Source organism: Labrus mixtus, chromosome 9 (assembly GCF_963584025.1).
Source record: "Labrus mixtus chromosome 9, fLabMix1.1, whole genome shotgun sequence".
Classification (NCBI taxonomy): domain Eukaryota; kingdom Metazoa; phylum Chordata; class Actinopteri; order Labriformes; family Labridae; genus Labrus; species Labrus mixtus.
The window spans coordinates 20,424,900-20,448,339 of NC_083620.1; the positions used below are offsets into that span (position 1 = coordinate 20,424,900).

General features: G+C 41.7%; 1 protein-coding gene across 1 annotated transcript in view; it reads left to right on the plus strand.

Moving 5' to 3' along the window:
• The window catches only part of schip1 (schwannomin interacting protein 1), a 215,428-nt gene that overhangs the window by 56,425 nt on the left and 135,563 nt on the right, over positions 1 to 23,440 (plus strand). Inside the window, exons 6-8 of the mRNA XM_061046786.1 lie at positions 5,209 to 5,273; positions 5,469 to 5,540; positions 5,925 to 6,060. Of these exons, the coding sequence (XP_060902769.1) occupies positions 5,209 to 5,273; positions 5,469 to 5,540; positions 5,925 to 6,060 (273 nt within the window). The remainder of the gene's footprint in view (positions 1 to 5,208; positions 5,274 to 5,468; positions 5,541 to 5,924; positions 6,061 to 23,440) is intronic.

The following is a 23,440-nucleotide window of genomic DNA, read 5'->3' on the forward strand; positions in this document are numbered from 1 at the left end:
ATTAGCAGCAGAGCTATTTAAATCATGTGTGTGAGTGTTGGTGTGTAAGAGTGTGTGTGTGTGTAAGAGTGTGTGTGTGTGTGTGTGTGTGTGTATGTATGTATGTGTGTGTGTGTGTGTGTGTGTGTGTGTGTGTGTGTGTGTGTGTGTGTGTGTGTGTGTGAGAGATCAGCTGGAGGTGCAGGGGACAGATTTACACCCCATGTACAGGAGGGATGAAGGCCATTTTCCCAGGCAGGCCATTCCTCTCTCTTCTGCGTTTCCCTGGCTCACTCTCTGGAGTCAGTCCAGTTTAATTTCTTCGGAGCCCACAGGCTTGTTCTTTCACCTCCACATCCTTTCTTCCTTGCCGCCAACGAAGGACCTACTTTCCCATTTTAACTCCCTCGCCGGCTCTTAACCGAATCACTTTCTGTCTTTCTGCAAAGTGCTGCATCTTTATCTTTCTCTGCCCTTTGTCCCCCGTAGCGCAGGTTTCTAACCTTTCAGAGCGTCAATCGCTCAGTCCCGCCTGTCCTTCCTCTGTCTCCTGTGATGACTCTCAACAACAAGACTTTTTAAAATCCTTTTTACATTTATGCACTGAATATTCTGCACAACAAAAAGACAATTAATACAATAAAAGTCTCCAAAAATGCATTTATAAGAAACTACAGCCAAGGCTCTGCTGATTTAAATTATAGAAACACTATTGTTGTATAATCAAATAAATCCCTTCTGTAAAGTTTTTTTTTTCTTTGGAGTCAAATCAGGTCATTGATTGTCCCATTATGCGCAGCTGGCTTTAACAACTATTAACAAAACAAATAAGACAGCAGTGACACCCAGCACAACTGTAGAACAATAAAAAATGATACGAAACACAACTCTGAGGCAGTAAAAACAATAATTCTGGAGAAACGGTATAAAAATAATAAGCTGTATAAAAAGCCTGAGAAGCATAAAGTGGAGATAAACTGCTGAGTGCAGCTGATGAAGTGGATGAGCTATTTTATGTGGAGTATGTATACAAAGGCAACCTTTTAGTGGTGTTGTTCTTATAGCAGAGGATCTATAGCTGCTGTGAGAGGCAGCTCAGGACAGTATTAGATGGTTTTGGCCTTCCTCAAGACCGGCCTGTTGTAAATATTGTGAAACTGAGTTTGACTACACCCACATGTCCTGCTTTAAACACCATCAAGCCTGTCATGTCTATTCTTCAAAGTCATCTTTACAAAAGATAATTTATTTTCTCGTTTTTAAACATTATTAACCTGATAGTCATCTGACAGTATATGAATATGAATATATATATATCTATATATATTACATTGAGCTCAATCTGTAGGGACTTGTGTTGGTAACCGGAGGGTCGCCTGTTCAAGTCCTTTTGCGTACCAAAATATGTCTGGTAGTTGGAGAGATGCCAGGTCACTTCCTGAGTACTGCCGAGGTGCCCTTGCGCAAAGCACAAACCCCCCCCATCAGCTCTGGCGTGCTCCCTGAGTAGGACTGTGTAGCAGCCCCACTCTGACATGTCCACAGGTACTGTTTGTGCATGTGTGTATTTGGGACCTACGTGTGTGAGAAGCATGTCTCTCATTAACAGAGTGTAGTCTAGAATTTCCCTCAGGGATAATTAAGGTGTAAATTAAAAATACCTTTATAAAAAAATAAATAAAAAATAAACTTTCTAAAACTGTTTAGTCCTTTGCAGATTATTTCAGATTACATTTTGCAATATGGACTGACTTTTGACTACTTTTGTACAAAAGGAAATATCAAGCGCTCAGTGTCAGTCAACCTTAAAGCCTAGACTGCCGGCCTTTTATGGCCTTAATACTGGTTGAAGCCTTTTCTATGGACTCCCGCAATATGATGTATGTCTGTCCTGATTCCTGTCCGGCTCTGGGAGAAAGAGTCCAGCAGATATCTCACAGCGTGATCGAATCATCATCTCCCCCTTTTCCATCTCTCTTAACTCCCTGATTTCTCTTTTCATCTCCTCCTCTCACCTGTCTTCTTTTATTTTCGTTTTGATTTTGGAAAGTGGAGTTAAGGAGCAGAGATTGATGATAGAGGTGGAGATAGGAGGTGGAGTTGGGGGAAGGGGGGGGGGGTGCAGTATGGAGGGCTGATGCTCTGTATTTGGCTGTCAGCAGCTCTATTTCCTCTGTTGTTGTATAGTGCACTGTGGGTTCAAGGTCTCTTCTCCATCAGCACCTTCCACTCCGCCTCTCTGCCTCCTTCTCTCACTGCTCCACCTGACTCTACCATAAATCCGCCAACACACATATATGCACACTCACACACCCACACATATACACACACACACACCCACCAATCAATACAAGCCTGCTTGGCACTGCCAAAGCCCAAAATGACTATAGATTTTCTGTCAACTCTGCCACTAAATTATGCAAACCTCTGGTTTATGTTCCAGTACTTTTTTTGGCATTCCTACTCCAGATACGGGACGGGGTTTTCCACTCAGGCAGGGATGTTGTGAATAACGAAAAACAGCTTTTGGACTGGAGGAATTCATAGCTTTTGACAAGACGTACAGAATGTGGTTTAGTGCAGAGTAATTGCAAAATGTATACTGTTATAGATTTTAAAATCAATAGCATGTATTAAGATTGTTGTAAATGTCCTGCTGAAGTCAGGGATTTGTTTAAGTGGTGAATAATGTGCTCCGGATATCAGTGCTGGATGTTGCATGCACAAACAACAACACACACACACACACACACACACACATAAATATAATAAAACCAGTGATGCAAATATAGGAAATCAGAATTCCATCAGTTTCTGAAGTTGTCTGAAGGGTTGAATAAAGTTATAAATGCAAGCTGTTTCAGATCATTGAAAACTGACATTAAGAAACTTAAGGTTGAGATCCATTACCGCGTTACTTTAATGCATTGTCATGTGAAATGTTGGATTAAGGGACTAGAAAAAAGCACGCTTACAGGCTTTTGCAATGCCTGTAGAGTAGCAAGATGTTTAAATTAGACACAAACCCCTAACCTTTGTCATTTCTTGCCTTGTCATAAGTGTATGTGCATTTTTCTGAGGTTGGCTAATAGTCTGCCGGGCCTGTTGCAGGACAATTAGAAACTCTTGGGGGAAATTGAAATGATCAGCTCAACCAGTCCCCGAACAACTCCATTACCAAGAACCCAACGGTCTCTCTCACTCACTATTCCTCCCTCCTCGTTTATACTTGGCTCATCGTCTCGACATCATTACCACTTGCTCATTTCCCTGTCTGTTGTCTCTTATCCAAGTTTATATTCTGCATCTCAATTCAAGGTATTCAAGCCTTTTTTTTTAGCCATTAGCCATAAATGAAATAGAAGGAAATCAACACTGATGTCTCTTTATGACCTTCAAAAGCAAACTGGAGCATCAGAGAGAAGGGTTTCTATAGAGTTGTTTTCTGTGCCTGTCACCCTTGCTGCAGGAAGGTGTGACAAGGCGGTGACCATTATGCTTTCACAACAGCCTCTTTTTTTCCACGTCAAAGATTGACTGTGACGCTCGACATTTGAAAGAAAGAAGGATAAGAAGGTTTGACGTAAAGCCTCCCGCTTTTTCACCAAAATCCAAACAACCCAAAAGTTCCTCACAGGAACTTACAGTTCAATCTTCTTCATTTCATTTCTCCAACTTTTTGTTCCTGTCTGTCTTTTTCTGCCGGTCTCCAAATTCCCAGATGGCTCTTTTTACACAGTTTGCATGAATGTGTCTGACTGGATGAGTATATGTGAAAGTGACAGACTCAATGAGAGACAGACAGCCTGCTGTTCAGGATCGCATTAAGGAGGATTTGGAAAGGCTGAGGTGACATTGACTCTCAAAGCAGGAGAGGCTTTAGTGAAGTTTGGGCGGTAACGGAATACGACTGAGGCACAGATTCTCGTTTGGTTGGAGAGAGATTTAGAGGGGGTGTCGAACAGACAGAGAGAGATAAAAACAGCTCCTTAAAGCAAACCATTGATCACTAGTCAAAGTCCTTGATTCTGTCTAATGAGCTGCTTGTTCCTTCTGGGAGGGAGAGTAATGAGAAAAACATTGCTGCCTGCCACAGAGAAAGTGGACACGCAGCCAAACAGCAAAGACCTTTTATTTAAAAAAAAAAAAAAAAAAAAAAAGATTTGATGTTGCTGCATTTTGACATCAACTCCTAAGACAACAATTCAGGAAGACAGTGCTTTTACCAGATACATATGCATATACGTGCTTATTTACATTTCAAAGAGTGCTTTTCTAAGACTCCTTCATAGTTATTAATGGTGCAGCATGTGTATCACTATGTATTGAATATTAAACAGCTGAATTACCACGGCCGTACAGCCATTTCTCTTAGTGCATCTAATAGATGTAATATATCCAAGTGTGAATCTCTTTATAGGCCAATCTGCCATCTAATAGATGCAATATATTCTTCCATGCATACTTTATTATGCAGTTATAGTCCAGTCAAACAAAAAGTCAACTAAAGGTTCAGGTTTGACCAGAAGAGAACACGCACACGCGCGCATCATGACGTAGCCCGTAGCTGCTCAGTGCCCTGATGTGACCCTCTTGGCTCATCAGGAAGAAACTGCTCCACTTAAACTTTGTTGCTCCCTTGTAATTGAATTAGTCTGCTCAATTATGTAGAGGCAGGCCTGTCCTCATTACACAGCACTATTAAAGCAGGAGGAAGGAAGCCGAAGGGAGGAGAGCAGAAGGCACGGAGCGGAGCTAAAAGTCGTTTTAGTGGAAGTTTCATCGCCCTAATCTCCCAACGTGTCCGCCACATCTGTACAACAACTGTGCCGTACATCATGAATTATGTCCTGCTCTCTTTTTCATGCTCTCTCTCCTTGTTTGACTTTCCTCTTTCACTCTCTCTCTCTCTCTCTCTCTCTCTCTCTCTCTCTCTGCTTCTGGACCAAATGCCTGGAAAATGCTGAAGCAGCAATTTGGCTGAGTTCCTGCAAAGCTCACTTCACTAACTTTACAAGAAAACATCTAACAGAGCCAAAATGCTTCCTAACCACTTGCTACAGGGGTCCCTGAGCCCACCACACAGTGATCACATGTCTGCTAAATATTCATTCACATTCACACGCTTAAGGGATCTTTCATTCTGCCAATACCTTCTTCCTGTTTTTGTTCCACATATCTGTGGTGTCATGTTTTCATATTCCATTGTCTCTGTCTGTCTTTCTGTAGGAGCAGCTGAAGAGCCTCCAGATTGGCTTCAAGCACGTCAGTGATGGAGGTTTCCCGCTGCAGAGGTGGGTTTACACACACACTCACACACACTATAAACACAACACATACATGGAATGACAATCAATGTCCTGTGCAGCTGTAAAGGGCCATTCGCACAAAAACATGGTAGTTTAATTAAAGAGAAACTAGACGGCGATTGGACTTGTACGCATCCTCTGAATGTCCGCTACATCCTTTTCTCCTCTCTTCTCGCTCAGTAATCATCTGCCCATGAACCTGGACAACAACATCAATATCAACTTGCCACCAGATGAAACCAAGGTGTTGATGTGAGTAAACTGTTTATGTAAAACTACAAAGGAGCGCTTGTGGAGATTTATTACATCCAGTTTGTTTCATTAAAATAGAGAACTGCCTTTCTTGTCACTTGAATTGCCATTAAAGTGTTGAATCTTCTTCTGAGTCAGTAGTTGTAACTTGAGATTAAGAAAGAAACACCAGCGAAAGAAAGAAAGTACCTTTGATATTTAATCTGACTTAATGTCATCATCAGTTTATTTTTGTGAAATTCTGCAACTTTTGCTGTTCTTTAATGAAAAGTTATCATGTCATAGAATAGCTGATATAAAACTGATAACAGAAGAATCAGCTTACCTCAGTTCAAATGTTCCCATGCTGGTGTCCTCACGTCGTCTCCTCATCACTGCACGCAGCATCCAGCGGGCCTGGCGGGACTTCCTCCAGAGGCAAGAAGTGGAGAAGAGGAGCCCCTCTCCTCCCTCCCTCTCCTCCTCAGACAAGATGAGCATGTCAATCAGCATGACCACCCTGTCGGACGGCAGCACACCTGTAAGTAAGGCCTATGGCCTACATATAATCTACACTACAGACTAAAGGCATTCAGACAATGCTGTGATGGAAATGTGTCTTTGCTTGGGCTGTTGAATTTGATGGATTGATGATGGACACATCAGTTGTTGTGATTTTTGAACGTTTGCTGGTTAGGATGTAAAGACTTCTGTTATAAATGTGTTTATATATTTTTAGACATTCAAATCAGGGTGTGAGTGTTGTTGGCTTTATTTTAAGAATTTGGGACATGAAGTGTTGTCCCATTCATGTCCAGAGGGAGGCAGCATCCCATACTTGATGTCTTCAGTATGCAGACTTACATCCAGCTCTCTCTCTCTCTGTAAATGGATACAAGGAGTTGGTCTGACATCCACACACTCTCTCTCTCTCTCACACACACACACACACACACACACACACACACACACACACACACACAGCACACTGAGCACTGAAATCAGTGGAACAGTCATTCTCATTCAGCACATCTTCTCTTCATTTAACCAGACCACAATAAATCCAGGGGATTTTCCTCACTGCGTCTGTTCTGGTCATTATAATTCAATCCTGACGTCTTTCTGCAGCCTTCTGCCTGAATAGCAAGTGTGTGTACACTTCTCTGCTAATCTCCGAGCCTGGAGTCAACAGGCAGGGTTAAATCTCCGAGACAGCTGGGAGAGTTGTGTGTATGAGCGCACTTAGGTGGTACTTGTCCACTCAATTGCTACAGAGAAAAGCTTTTACACAGAGGAACACTGTTTGATTTGGATTCATGTGGATAAAAAGCAGGTCAGAGGGGTTTAAAGTGAAGGGAATTCAGAGTGGGCTCTCTTCACAATTGTTAGTTTTACAATAACTTGGCATGTGAGCAGCTGGCGGATAGTTTTTCAGGCCAGGGAGGTTGTGGATGAAGCCATCAAGAATTCTATATGGTTGACACACACGTAGGCCTGTAGTAAATATTGGTTGTGTATGAGATCCTTTGGGATGGCGAGGAAATGCTTAGCTCAGTGACTCTCCGGCCAGACGATCATCACGGAGAGAAAGAGAGGGAGTGTGTGTGTGTGTGTGTGTGTGTGTGTGTGTGTGTGTGTGTGTGTGTGTGTGTGTGTGTGTGTGTGTGTGCGTGTGCGTGTGCGTGTGCGTGTGCGTGTGCGTGTGTGTGTGTGTGTGTGTGTACTTGCTCCCTACGGTCACAGGAGATAGAGGAGTGAGGAAAGGAAGATGAAAAACAGATGTTGGTTCACCGGTTGAATGTGCTGACGCTGTAGATCCGCCCTCCTGTGTGGGGAATCGAGGGCTCAGCTTCTTCTCTTGTAATACTTTTTTTTTTTTTTTTTTTTTTTTTTTGTACCTGATTGATCAGAACAGTATGTGCCTTATTTTCTCAACTCTGCCTTGTTTCATACGCTTTCCCTTCTTTCCTTTTTTCCCCCCTCTTTATGTGATTGTCTTATCTCTAAAGTGATTCATTTGGTGGATTTGACAGCTCCGCCCATGTTAGAATTTCTAACAGTCTGATTTCTGTCAACCCAGCAATATTATCTTTACACACACACACACACACACACACACACACACACACACACTAACACACATACACATTCACCCCAGAGAGAAGACACAGCAATGTAGCAACCATCTCTAAAGTGATTGAATTTGTAACCTATGAGCCTATAACATCAGTCTTTGACAAAACCCTGCTGCATGACACTTTGACATGTCTGTGTAGTTCTTTTTTTTTTTTTACTTCTGTCTGCTAATAAGCAAGCAATCTTCCATTTGCTGTGTTTTTTTTTTTTTTTTCGGATTGATGGGCGTGATATTCTCACCGAGACAAAGTTGACATGCGACTCGTTATTGTGTAAACGATCTTTCACGCTGTAACTCCGCTCAATCATCGCCACGACAAACCCGCAAAATTGAGCCGCTCTGGATATCTCTCTTTATGATCGATCCCTCCGCTCCCAACGCGCCACCATAGAGGGACGCAGAAATTATAGGTTTCATTAAAAAGGAACCTAACAAAACTCTGGCTTTTATGCCCAGATATGAATCAGCTGTCTGAATTTTATTGTTTCATAATACTGTATAGCGTCAACACACAACAACCCCGTTCCTTGGCCACACACATGCACGTACACACGGGAGAGAGGGCACACACACACACACACACACACACACACAGATACAGTGACACAGGCACAGACCACTACAGCTTTAATTCCAGACTGTCTCGATGATAGATGTCTTTTTATAGCCAGACATCAATCAATACTGTTTGGGGACTGGCTGCCTGTTTTCCTAACCGGATTGGCACTAAATTACTTGAGAAATGAGGACGAAGAAACAAACATCTAGAGAAGACCTTAACCTACATGAGATGTGTCTTTTTAAACTTTTCAAACAAAAAGCTGCTCAGTCCTATATTTCAGAATAATTGTTGAGTTTCTTGCCTTTTTATCTTCGCTCATTTGTAGTCTTCATTTGGGCTGTGAGCGCTGTCCATTGCTGTGTGGTCCTGAAATGGGACTTTCAGATGTAGTAGCAGAGGTTTAACACCAGAGGGAGATCCTGCATCACAGTTTTTGTTTGAGTTTTCTTTTGGACGGGGTTTCTATTTTTCTTCAGCAAGGTGAAACCTCAAGATCTGAAAATAAATACAACTCTTGTCATGTGTTGAACTTTTCTGTGTATTTATTTGCATTTGAGGGAAACATTTGCTTAAGCATATTTTCTTGCTTGAAAGTGCACTGTACCTGGGGAAAAACCTATTGTTTGACATCACGTCAGCTTAACAAGGGTATGATAGAAGAGAGAAGATATATGCAAATGTGTGTGTGTGTGTGTGTGTGTGTTTTGGCTGGTGAAGGGCACACAGGAGCAGGTTAGTCCATCTGGCCTGCTAAGGTGCGCTGAGACTAGGCCGAGCAGAGCAGCACTGCCTTCCCTCGCCTGCCAGCTGTCACGATTCCCTGTCTGTGCCCTCTCCGCCGATGCTCTCTTAATGCCCCCTCCGTCATTTTCTGTCATGTCATTGTTTATTTCTGCCTTTGCCTTTCATATTTAATGTGTTTCCTTGTTTGTCATCTCCTTCTTTATGCCTCTCTCTCTCTCTCTCTCTCTCTCTCTCTCTCGCTCTCTCTCTCATTTGCTCACAGTCTCTGTTTCACCCTCCTGCTGTTCTCTTGGCTTTATCAGGTCATGCAGCTGCAAAAACAGCTACAGAAACCTGGTAGGAGAGATAAAAGAAGTTAGACGAAGCTTGAGGAATATTTGTGGCGTTACTGTATGTGTGCTCTTTAAGTATAGTGCACATATCTAATCATATAGACCCCGCAGAGATAAGAGACGTTCACCAGAGTTGAATTACCTTTGCAGGGTCCTCAGGTTAACGTTCAGGTCTGCTGAGAGTTCTCCTGAAATAACCCGCTGACTTTTCCCGCAGCTGACTAAAATTCATCATTACAAAAAAACCATTAAGAGCTTCAGCAGATTACTGAGCCAGCAGTCGGCACACACTGTACCCTGTGTCAAAGCATTTAACCCCTCACATTCATTTCACCCATCTAATCCAATGCAGGGTGCAAATAGCCGCCTTGTCACCAAGCTCACATAATTTGAATGTTCGCAGTCTTTTTTTTTATTCACAGTACAAGCCGACCTTTTATTACTTTAGACTGGAGAAAGCAGGAAAGGTCACATATTGTATCACCCCAGTAGAATGGTTATTAGACCAAGGCCTGAGCATTTTATTGTATGAATGAGTTTCCCTCAGGCTCCCTGTGCCCCCGTTCTTTTTTCTTTTTATTCTAAATTGACCTCATGGGGACTGATTGTTGGACAAAAGGCAGCTCACCAATCTTCATTTGGACAACCCCGGGGAAAGAAAAAATCTTTTTCTGTTTGTTTATAGTCTTTGCTTCAGACTGTTCGCTTATTTGTAAAAAAAAAAAAAAATCACAACAGAAATGTATCTGATGTCATGCCAGGTCGTAGAGAAAAACAAAAGCGCACAAAGCAAATTTAAAATTCTAAGGCGTAGTAAACATCCACGTAATTCAGTAAGAGATCATTATTATTGCAGTAGTTTTGAAAAATGTATAAGAAGCCAATTTCCCTTTCCAGACATGACGTATGAAATATATATATACTGTGCAGCAACCTCTTCAGGGCCCACACATCTCTGTAATCACACAACTCAGATCAACACTTGAGGCACATTCTACAACTTTTTATTTTATTTCATAACTGACATATTCTATATGAAAGTAACAAAACAAATCAGTCCACAATCCAGTCATCATCTATTTGTAAAGCCAACAATAAGCGCATTATTAAATTGTAAAATTGAACCTCTCATGTTTTAATTTTAAATGGCCTCTTGCAGTACCTTCACAGTCCATCAGTGGGGGCCACAGCCCTCACTTCAGGAATCACAGCTGTAGTATAGAAATCATTTTTCTTTCAACCTCATGTTGCCCGGGCACCAGTAAAATGCCTTGCAGTGTGCTTAACATTGTTTAACATTAGATCATTCTAATTCATTACAATGTCAGCTATCGAGTCAGTGGTCCACTGCACACTGTCACCCCTCCAAGCAGTCCCATTCCCCAGCTGTCTCTCCCACCGCTCCTCTTCCACTGTGGACCACAAACGTCCCTGTGATGATTTATGGTAATTATGCAAATGCAACATAAGGTTTTGGAAATTAATGCTACCCCCCCCCCCCCCCCCCCCCCCCGCTAGTCTCGTACACTGGAGGATGGGTGTAACTGCAGCCAATGCTTTCGCAATCCTGTTACTGTAATACCAGGGACAAGTGAGAAGCTGAGGTCAGGCGATTAAGGATTCCCTCGAATTAGCTCATGTGTTTAATCATCTTTCTTCATTCATTAGGGGCAAATTGATTGAAGAGGGTTCAGACGCTTTTTCTTTTTTTTTTTAGTAATTCCTTGGGTGTGATGCTGGGTAAGGATGCACATTATACTGACGTCAAAGCTCTTGTTTTAATCTCTCACCTGGATAAGATGTACTGTAATGTAGCAGGTACAGCTGTTGGTGTTCTTGGTCTCTGCTCTGTCTGCAATGGGTCGGGCTGAGTGACTGGCCTGGCAGGATGTAAGGGCCACTGCTGTGACACACAAACCAAGGTATTGATTGACAGATTCATAAGTGAGCTCTCACCACTGCATCACCACCTTCTGTGGGCGGACTTTGGATTGTAGAAGCTGCGGAATTGACAACCACATCGACTTAAAACAATACGAGCCTTTCCTGTCGTTGCACTCCAGCTCTTAGTTTCTTAATAAACGCTTTAACCCCCTCCAGACATGTGAAGGACATTCATTTTATAATTATGTATTAGGGGGACAGAGCGTTCAGTGCAATGATGTCTGATGGGGGGGGGGGGGGGGGGCGGCGAGGTCTGACTCTCTGCTAATCACATGCCAGCGGGCGTCAAGTCCGACATGGGCCCTTTCACACCTGGGACATGTCATGTCATACACTCTGTGAGGGGTGGAATACATATTACGTGCGTGTGTCATGCTTGACACGTGTGTGTGTGGGTGTGTGTGTGTGTGTAGAGGTGATAGAGAGGATGAAGGTGGAACTAAAGGCAAACCAAAGTCTTAATTAGCCGAACCCCTCGAGCTTATTCTTTCCTACCAAAAAAACCAAGAGGATCCAGTTGAAGTAGAACTGTAGAGCACTTATCAAATCCAACTCAGTGCTTCACAAAACATAAAGGGCAAGGAATATAAAACGCAACAATGCAGGAATAAAACAAGAAGACAGAATGAAAAGGAACAACTTACAGCAATGGTTGAATAAAAAGTTGAATTTAAAAAAAACCTCAATTCATAAGAAACAGTGACTAAATGTAAAAATGTGATTAAAAAAGGTTTTCAAGAGAGCTTTAAAAGAGATTGACTCTGCACTATTTCAGGTTTTTTTTGTTTACAACTTATAGCAGCTCTTCCTCCAGAGTGACGTCATGTTGCTTCTGTATTATCTCACAGAATCCACAGGGGGTCACTGTTCTGCTGTGTTGGGACTGACGAGCCAACCAGAAAGGGAGAGGTCCAGATCCAGCAAAAACACAGGGTCAAAATGGATCCAAGCTCTACTCTGGAGGGTGTTTTCTCTCCTTCTGTACATCAATATCCATCTGGATTAGAAATCATCGCGTGTGCGGATAGAGAAATTCTGATCCAATTTGTCTAAAACCACAGGGACTCCTGATTACTTTTGTGGAGGACTCTCAGTCAGCGAACACACCTTTCCCCTCCTCTGATAATGCTCGTCGAGGGCCTCTTCTTTCAGCGATAATAACACATTATCATCCTATTTGTAATTAAAAGGAGAGGTGGGCTGTTGCTTTGTTATGCAGTGGCTTCTGTCTCTCTCTATCTAGGCTTACCTCGCTGTGTCTCTCCTCATCTTCAGTCCTCCGCCTCTTCTCCTTGAGCCTTTTAATTTCACGACACTTCAATTAAATATTAAAGTATTTCAGGGTGACGTCAGACTTGTGAACAAGATGCTTGTTTTTTTTTTCCCAGCCCAGTTCCTATTTGTGAAATTCTCTCATTTTTCTCCTTTTTTTAATTTGAATTTCAGATAGCTTAATTTACCTGACATTGTTGCAAGGAAATACAGCAAAGAAGACATCAGATAGAGATAGAAACAGTGATGATGAAATCTGCTAAACTGAGCACAGGATGAAATCCTTCTGGGCACATTGGTAGGATTTGATTAAATGGTTTTGCTCCCCAATTACTTCTCTGACATTTAGAAGGATGTTCCATACTTGACCACCTTGAATCATGTCCTCATGAACTGTTAATGAAATATAATTTGATCATATAAATAATTTAAGTGAATACCAGAGCACTGCATATTGGGCTGTATTGTGTGTTCAGAAGGACCAGTGCAAGCACTTGTGCCACTCTAGGTGATGAGTCTTGCCATCCTCGCTGTTGCAATATTATGTACTAGAAACAACATATCAGTGACATTATGCCATAAACCAAACTCAAATAATCGTGTGCACAAGGCTTCTTAAATTGTCAGCAATATGATAGTATGCAGGAGTCAACATGCGGGCATTTTGCAGCTTCCTATAAAAATAACGCATTGGCCTATAAAAATAACAGGTATGCATGTTCAGACTAAAGGCTTGTTGAATTTTTGGTAAGTAAGAAATTACATAAAAAGTCAATGGCAACACCCCAGGAATGGAAAGACCCATGATTTGCTTTGGGCGATGCTAACACATAAAATCTGGATAATTTATGTCTTCACATGGATACATACAGAGGTTATATTTCTCTACTTGATGGGATCCATCAGGACTGATCCATTCTTCACTCAACAAACAAGTATTTTAAAGGTTGCTTTCAGACAGAGCACAAAGCATGTTTTCTACTATTTCGGCTTCTGCATCATGATTTTGTTATCTAGTGCAAACATGAGTTGATTTAGGTCTCCTGGTGATGTTATGAACTTGAGAAAAATTGGTCTTTATTTCACACACGTACAAAAACCTGAGTTTTGCTTCACTTTTTAAGCCATCGCATGTTCTAACTCTAACTAGCACACGTTTTCTGTGCTTTCAGTCTTCCAAAATAGAAACCAGAGGTCATTTCTACGTTTATTCTAGTATAGTTTGTTCTTATCCCGTCTTTCTTCCTCACACTCATACCAAGAGAGCCCTCAACCCTCAACCCCCCCTCTGATCCCACAACCGCCACCACCACATTATCCCATTGATCTCTACTTGCCCAGCAACACGACCATAATGGATCATTAATGTCTGATTGGAGACAGTGGAGATATGAGGAGCAGCAGATTGAGGCAATTACGAATCATCTCAGCTCTGGAATCTATCGATCGGGGCTTTGCCGAGGTAATCAAGGCCACATTAGACACATTCTGCAAAGTGTGGATCTTCATTCCAAAGACAGAGTCCATGTACGATTTCTATACGAACTATAAGTGGGTCATTGAGTTGATGGATTCTGGACACTATTCACTGAAGGAAGATAAGATGAGGATTTACTACACTTCAGTTCTCTCCACATTCAGACAGTAAAGTCAGACTTTATATATGGAAGACAAATGGCTCCGTATTTTTTGTTTCCAGAATGAGCACTTAAAGAGATGAACAGTGGGCCATCAAACAGAAATACAACATCCAGTCAGTTGCAATAAAAAAATGTGTTACTTTTATGAAACTTTTTATCTGTTCCAGTCGGTTAGTTTGCAAAATGACCATTTTAGCAGGATATTAGATTTTGAAACATGATGAAAATTGTCTAATAAGTTAAATAGAAATTATGTCGAGCTATTTACCTGTCTAAAAAATGAAGCTTGTAAATTCATAGTTATTTTGCATCTGAGACTAAATTACTTTTATTGGCAGACACAAAAGAGTGTTGGAGGTTTGTATTCTAATCAAAGCAATTACGTTTTTTTTTATAAAATAGTAATTTTGCTTAGAAAGCTATTTGTAATACTTATGACGGATATCTAATTTCACGACAAAAGATTATATTCACATCAGGAACTGTGGGATTCCAACATTCAACAACAAAAACTTTACTGTCTCGATTGAGACAGATTTAGTTCATCGATGGGATCGTGGCGTCCTGGGTCTCTCAGCATTTGCTGCATGTCACCCCCCTTCTCATCTCCCAACAGTTCCTGTCCCTCTCCACGATCCGTTCTGATCAAAGGCAAACACAATTTAAAACAGATCATTTAAAAAACGTCGCTGTATAGCACTTTTACTTTGCTGCTGAATTTGTCTCCCTTTTACAAGTTATGTTTAAACATACACTTCCTGTTCCCGGGAAAGAAGCCCTTCCCTCTCATTATCGTGCTAGTGCTGACAATGTTTTATTAATAAGGGAATCATCCATGGTCATACTCCCAGCCTCACACATTAACTGAAGTATCCTCACACTGTACATGCACAGGTACATAATTAAAGGGCGGTACGGGAAGGTGTAGTAGAATTTATGTGTAAGATTTTGCACATACATTACACCCCGAGAGGAGATAGGGGTGTGTGTGTGTGTGCATGTGTGTGTGCACGTGTGTGTGTGTGCACGTGTGTGTGTGTGTGTGCACGTGTGTGTAGGTGTGTGTGTGTGCACACAAGCATGTGTGTGACACTGGGTGCCAAAGAACAGCCTGCAGCACTGTGCATATGCAGCCTCATTTACCAGATTCCACTCCTCCATTATCAGCAGGATCATTATCCTCTCTGCTCCCTGCTCTTGCTGCTTCACTTCTACAGGGACTCTAGTTGGGAAACCGAAATACAACTCCCAGAATGCTTAATATTCTGCACTCTTTTAGCATGTTAACCTAAGAAACCTAAAATAGTCCACTGCCAAGTGTGAAAGTTCACATATCAATTTCCTGCAGTACTCTGAAAAGAACATTTGGTGCACATGTCTTCCCTAACGATGCAGTCTGTCTTTGCAGGTCACAGTTGAAGCTGTATCATTCCATAAGTTTAACATGATTGAATGGAAACCTCTTATTGCCCGTAAATGACTGTGCAACTTACCCTACAATGTTTGGTTTAGTTTACTGTTGGTTTACTTTAATTTTTTGTCTTTGCAGATCATTTTTATTTGTAAAATTTGTTGTATGGCACTCTTATCTACTGTGTTTGTTTTCCTCCATTTTATACATAACCAGTATCTGTTGATGGGTTCAAACTTCAAAAAGGAATTTCAGGAAATAACTGTGCGAGCACATCTTGTTCTTCAGCCTGCTGTTTTTAAACTGACCTGCACAATAAGTGATTTTCGTGTAACTACCCCCTTTTTCTGAGATGCAGATGTTGCACATTTTGAAATGAAAAGGGGTCTTCCAAGCGTGCAAGGATTTTATGATAAACTTAAGTTCTGGAAATACAGAAACAAGCCCATTAGCTTAGCATGGCTGCGTACTGCAGGACATTTTGGCCTACTGAATGACGAGTTTGCTGAGCACTCTTGCTCACTCTAACATCAGGCAATAAATGTCCATGTAAACTGTACTTCTCACTCCACAATGATTGACAATTTGCTGCACACTCACTCACACACTTAATATTCAAACAAGCTACATACAGTTACACTGCTGCCTTCTCAACTAGCTAAACACAGCAGGAATTGCACTTCAAAGACTATCAATAAACTTGAAAATCTTGGACAGACACGACTTGTATGCAATAACAGAAGTCCTACATTCTGGAAATATAGAAACATAAGCACATTAGCCTGGGTCTTCTGAAATACTCAGGTGCACTTGTGCATCCTTAAGACCTCTTAGCGGGCCCAAAAGTCCTCATTTCCACTACTAATAGAAGAATAACTTCCATCAAGAAGGGAGAAGTTAATATACAAAAGAGGTCTCAGACAGACAAAGGATAAAGATAAGATTTGAGATCCAGTAAATCATCATGTTCGCCTGGTATGTGTATTGTATACCACGGTCTATTTCACTGTTGCTCCTGAGTTTTGCCATGAATAACTATTTCTTTCTGTGACTGGGTATTCCTGCATTATGTCTTTTTCTTGCCAAATGGCACGCTTCTCCAGTTTGGTTTCTCTGATTTTTCTTTTCCAACCATTGTTATTCAACCTGAACAATCCCACTGCTTGTCCAGTCCTGTGAGATCCCACTAATAGTCCCAGTTTCTGCTGAGGCGCGCAACAGTAACCAACTCTGGAAATGTATTAGACAGCAGCATGCATACGACACCGATTTGTGTGTCTGTGTGTCTGAATGTACTTCAGCATGTGTGTGTGTGTTCTGTCAGATGTGACCATCTTAAGCCGTGATTTGTATTGAAATACTGAACATGCAGTCTGTTTGAGAAGGATAGACAGAAGAGAAGGGGAATTTTGTTTCTCGGTTTATTGGTTTGGCAATTTTTCGAGAGCTGAGAAATCCTGTGGAAGAAGAAGAAAGGAGGGTGGGGGAATGTATCGAACAGAAGGGAGACAAAAAAAAAAAAAGAAAGAGGGGTGAGGGAGCCTATTCTCCTTCCCTTGGAGTGGTCTGGTCTCAAGAGAGAAATATACTGATTTGTGATTAATGAAAAGATGGAGAAGAGGCTTCCTCATCCTCTCCTTTATCCCACTCCTCCTCCCACTTTTCCTTTCCTCTCTCTCTCTCTCTCTCTCTCTCTCTCTCTTTCTAACCCAACTCTCTCACCCGGTGAATCCATCTCGGTAATGATGCCTGTGTAATGGGAATGATTACGGAGCAGATAAAGAGAAAATCAGCCAATAAAAAGAAGTGCAAAAACATCAACAGTAATTATCATCAACGCAGGCATTGTGATAACGTGTTATCATGAAGTAAACACCTGACCTCTTGCGAAACACAAAGTCATGGCCTTCTCGCGTCCAACTTTCCCTCCCTTTAAACAACTTTGTAAGACATTAGCTCTAATTTAGCACAGAGGTAGCCAATGACTACGCCTTGAATCGAGAGCTTAAATGATGCAGGCAGGTGATGGTGATGTATACAGAGAGAGTTCCAAAGGAGGCGGGGGGAGGGGGGGGGGGAATGACGGAGATCCAGAGTTGTGTGGAGCTCCTTCATGCCTCATTAGCTCAGTAAACTGATATCAGCTGTTCTGTCCTTATCTTCACCTCCACCACACAGCACACATCCCTGTACTCTGCTGATATTACTGTTCAAAGCAGTACTTCAGCCTCCTTATTTTGGCGTTGAACAGAAAGGGCAGGGGAGCAAACAGGAAGGAAGTTTGTGTTTAAACTGTTTCACAAGGCATGGGGTAGGGAGGAGGAAAAAAAACAAGTGAAATGGCAGAGTTGTGAGATGTGTAGAGATGAAACAGGGGTGAGCGTAAGTATCATCATGAGAGCCACCTGGAAGATCAGAAGCCATGCTGCTACGTTGCACCTGCCTGTCACGAGGGAGACTTCTGCAAGCCGTCATTCACAGAAAATACTCAGAGAGCAAACTGTTGTAAGTGCTGTAAAAGTGGGGACCGAAAAGACTCAGAGTTGAAAAATAGGAAAAGACGGTGATTAGAAAGAGTAGGAGCATTTCAGGTCATAGAGTTGTAGGGATTAGGCAGCAGCAGAGGGGTCATAGGTGAGTGAGGAAAGAAGACACATGAGCTGTTTTCACAAATGCGATTTCTAATAATTTTCAGGACAGCCTACCTCGGAAAATGTCCAAAGTTGTTATTTAAACATGTCCCTCATGGCCTGAACTTTTCCCTGTTGGAGGGTTTCAGGAGGTAGGACATAACGTAAAAAGGACGCTGCAGTCGTAATGTTAACACGTCCAAGACAGGAGGCCAAACAGTGTTACTGGACATAATCACAGTGTCAACTAAAGAGTGTAAAAAGTATGTTCTGGTGAGCAGAAATCTTACAAAGCTGCTTGTGATGTGTGATATAAAGGTCATCAACCTCACACACTGCAGCAGTGAACATTTACCTGCTGCTTTCTCACACCCGGCTCACCCCTACCTCTTGCAGTAATTCTGCTCGAGAGCTGGAAAGATGTTGCAGTCGTAACCGATGCATGGAAATGGACGTCTTGCCTGGAAGTGGTTTAATGCTAACCGCTTGCTTCACCAGAATAAGCGAGAAATTCACAGCCGTTCCAAGAAGTGTCAAAGAATAAAAATGATAGATAATGATTTAACAAATAAGCTTTTTAAGACATATAGAGTGAATAAAGGTCCATGAATCAATATCTGTGTCATCTGACTAAGGAGGTCTCTCCAGTTTTTCTTGGTTGTACCCAAGAAAGTTAAGTCATTCCTGGAATAATTCCTCGAATGGACTCATCAGGACCATATCTACCTTCTGCCTTAATGACTTAAATCATCAGGTGTTTGATGACCTGCTGCTGTAACGCCACAATTTCCCAGTTTGGGATCAATAAAGTAAATCTAATCTAATATTATCTAAGGTGAAGCTAAAACTGAGCACAGAGACCTCACTTGAGGTGGATGAAGAAACCTCTTTTCTTCTTGTGATTTTCGAGCCTTTTTCAGTAAACCAAGACTTCATGGCTAATGGTGCCAACAGGACCATACATTATTCTTGTGAAACAAATGTTTCTACTCAGCGTCAGTGTGCTTCATCTACCTGTTTGACTAAATGATGCTTCACTGATCACACAGTTCCTCAAGCCGTCCTACCCTCTCTTCTTAGAAACACTCCAATATGCCTGAATACCTCCCACTTGGCGGTAAATGCTGCCTCTTCATATATCTAGTCTATCATGCAAAATATAATATGATTTACTAGGAACAGCCAAAGCATAATGCTATGCAATTTAACTGTTCCCCCGACTGCAATCTCCAAATGACCCTAGAGTTGGATTAACAACTGTTTAAACAAAAAGTAAACACTATAACCTTCAACTGTGTTTATCATCGTGTAACACTATAAAAGTTTGAGCTTGGTCGGCCTTATAAACTGGCGTCTGAGAGTATGAAGTATTTTTCAGAATTGAGTCTACTTAATTCAGTATTCAAGAAGCGTTTGTTTGTTGTTCAGTAATATAAAACATGTTGCTGCAAACAGAGATGACTGTGTACCCTTGTTGTAAACTGAATGACAGCAGTCGTACAGTCCCAGACTACAACGCCTGCATATTCACGATGCATTCGGGATTCACAGAGCAAACAGAGAATGTGTGACAGCTTTGATATGACAACCAGTTTCCTCCTTGCGTGGAGCTCCACCGTCTCAAAACCGGTTATTCGCCGAGTTCACGAACCCTGAGGAGACTAGAAAGACGGAGAGAGAGAAAAAAGCAGCGTGCTATGAGTGCGAGAGAGAAGGCAGCAAGGAAAGTCTTTCCAGGAACTCTTTTAATACTGTACGACTCTTCACCGTCTTCACACTCCTGCAGGGGGGGAAACAGAGGTTTTGCTGAGAAAGGAGACCATGTCACTATTTAGATGAAGGCATATTTAGTGCCTTGTAGTGAGAAGATCTCCACTGGGAATAGAAGAGGTAGAAAGTTCAGTTGGTGCAAGCAAGGAGAGGCTAACTAGTTTGGAGACTGGGAAGTTTTCCAGTTGTGATTTAAAAATGCAGTCTTGTCAAAAGTAACTGCTACGGGGTTTCTTTCTGCTCTACGTTTGTGTTCAATGAATTTATCGTCTCTTTCTCTGTGCTGACCAGCTGCTTTGCTCTTCAGGGTGCATAAAAATTTCATCGGGTGATTTCCATTCTCTGGTAGGCAGCTGTCTCCCTGCCATAAAGTCCGGAATATGGAAATGACCAGAAGCCTCTCTGGCACGTAGCAAATGTATTCAAATCTCACAACATCAATCACAATATATATCTAATACACTTCTATACCACCATCCTTTATTTGCATATGTTTCAGAGACTTTTACAAATTCAATATGCCGCTCTTACAAGTACCATTCGGAAAGTAGAAACGCTCTGTGCATGCATAATGCAGCACAGAAGTCCTCACTCAACACAGCTGTGTTGGCTTTTTCAGTACAAATCCATCTTTTACAGAGACTGAAGTCTGAATAGTAGGTCTCGCCACGATATTTCAGTCAACATCCGTAATTAAATGACAAATGACTAAGCAGATGCTAATTTGTAGAACAGGAGTTGATGTGATAGATTACTGCAGACAAGGGGCGTAAGGAGCTGGTGCGAAACATGTGCAGCAGGAGTGTCTGCTGAGAGTGATAAATACTGAGATCTGATGGAATCACATCATTAAGGACATCCTGTTTTAGTCAAGTGCTCATATAAAATTGATTTATGTTTAACTCAAACGCATCTGTCTTAACAAGGGAAGAATTTTGTCAGAACTCTTACATGTGACCGCCATTTTCCAAAACTTTTATTCATACAGGTAGATCATTACGCTTGTAAAATATTACTTTTGCATTAGATTTTACAACGTAAACATCTTGTGATATTCATATATTTGAGTGAACTGTATGAAGTTGCAGGAAAAACTTTTCCGTTAATCCAGTTGATCCTCAGGTCCTCCACAACACTTAAGTTTAAAGAAGCACTGAACCACTCAATACTGTAGATGATGCAACAACAAAAAAAGAACACAACAACACAAGAAGTATTCTGGTTTTCGTTGTAGTTTGACAATCTACTGTTGACTGTTGGTCTGTTGGTTTTAACTGTTTTAAATAAATCAGTTTGAGTTGACAAAAAGTTTTTGCATTATTGCGCTAAGAGGCTGTATTGTCGCCCCCCCAGAGACAAGTTCTGTCCCCTTTTTGTCCAGTTTACATTTACCCACAATTATATAGCCTAATATTCAAAGACAGGTAAACACTTTTTTTTTTTTGTCACTTTCCAAACTTTTTACATCTGGATCCAGATAATGGTGTTTCCACCTAGGTTAGTTGAGACGGACCCTGTTGGAATAATATCGACAGACCGACATTGGTATAGTAACACATCATAGTTTAAAGGAAAGAGTTGAACACTTTCTTCCATCACCCACATCTTGGTGCCTCTGACCTTAGTTTGCACAGTAAACACCTGTAGCCATTAAAAGCCAACAGCAGCACACACTGAAACCCTTACTTTAAATCATTATGCTTTTTTTTTTTAATACACACTGAACATTAACACGTTGAAGAAGGTTGAACATATTGTTTTACTGCTGCAACACACTGCGTCGTTTGTGAGTATGTTGAAGACTTGAGAAACAAAAGAACGAAAGACGGTCTTTGAGATTAAAAGTCTGAGAGGGGGCCAACTTTATCATTTCAAGGCCGGCAGACACATATTTCATCACGTCCAATGTGAGTGCACACAGTCTGGCGTTAGCTTGTGTGAATGCTGCTACGCCTGCATGTGCTATTAAGTTAAACCCACTGGACCGTGCTTCCATATGGCTGGCCACAATGCAGCCGGTGTCTTGCCAGTTATGCACTAAGATTAGCTAATTCACTTTTTCGTGAGGGAAGATTGCTCCGCACAAAAGCACACTTTGTTCTGTTCAGCACTTGATTCTTTCTCTGTAGGGATGGAAAGCTTTTCTGCATTGCTGTGGCTCAGAATTCTGCATTGACTGGAGTCAGGAATTGCAAAAAGGAGGGACATAAGATGACGTAAAACAACCACATTATTTTTATAACGCGGTATTCTACAGTTGGAAAACTTGACAATTCCTGCTGGATTTGTTGTGAAGTTACAAACATCCCCTTTGTTGGTCTGTCATCATTATGCAGTGTCCTCTGCTTACATTAGAAAGTAACAGCATGTGTGATTCCACAATAATGAACTGCCTCAGAAAACCCAAACAGGTGTCCTAACAGTTTGAAACTGTACCTGCAAGGGATTTTTCCATAAACAACCGTCATGTCAGTGAAGCAGTGTTCATCTTTGCATGGCTAATTGTCCTGTAGGAGAGATTGCACAGCAACGTAGTTTGGATCCATTTCAGCAGGCAGAACACAGATACATCTCCAGGCAGGTCAGGAAGTGGAAATCACAAAAGGATAGGGAAAAGTATTTGCTTTCACTGACAACCCTGGGTAGGCAAATTTTTGTTTCAAAGCTTTTTTTCTATCACATGTCCCTAAATTCATCTCCCTTCGAATCTTCGATGGCTTTTGATTGTGTTCCGTCTGTGTGTGTTTGTGCAACCCCGTCCACTCGCCCCTTGGTCCCAGCCTAACACGTGTCCCTTTGATCAGCTCTGATGTTTAATTACGCCAAACAAGATAAGACTGTGTCCTCCATCTGAACTGCTCGGGCTTTGTCTTCTACACTCCTATCCACTGTTAATAGAAAACAGCTGGGCATATCATGAGGGGGAATGAAATGTCTGGTCCCAGAAGGCTCGCTATCGTAGCTGTTTGTGCTCATCTCGTGCTGCTTTGTAGAGGCTGATGTACACTTTGTGACAAGCTCCAAAACTCATCTTGTGTTTGTGCAGTCCAACTATTGAGACTGTGTCATGGGAGGTTGAAGTTCCTCTGGGTCGTTTATTAACACAGATGTTCACCTGACAAACAGAAGATAAGGCAGAGGAAGACTCAACAGTTGAGTCCTAAACAGAGTATGAAATTGGGGACTGCTGTTTTAAGAAGAAAAAAAAATTTATTGAATAAAAACCAAGCTTTGGACACGGACGATGATTTTTCATATTTCCCCAACCAACTTTAAACCACTCTGCGTCGTAGCTTCAGCCACAGTGAGAAGGCTCGAGAGAAAATGTGAGTTATGGAATCTGTAATGAATCGTCTCAATGACACCACTCGCTGCCAGATCCCATGGTTTAGCTCAATCCATCACTAGCAGAACATTTTCAAATCTTCTACACGCTGCTGAGATATGAAAATCACAGCCACTGTGTCCGGTTTAAATAC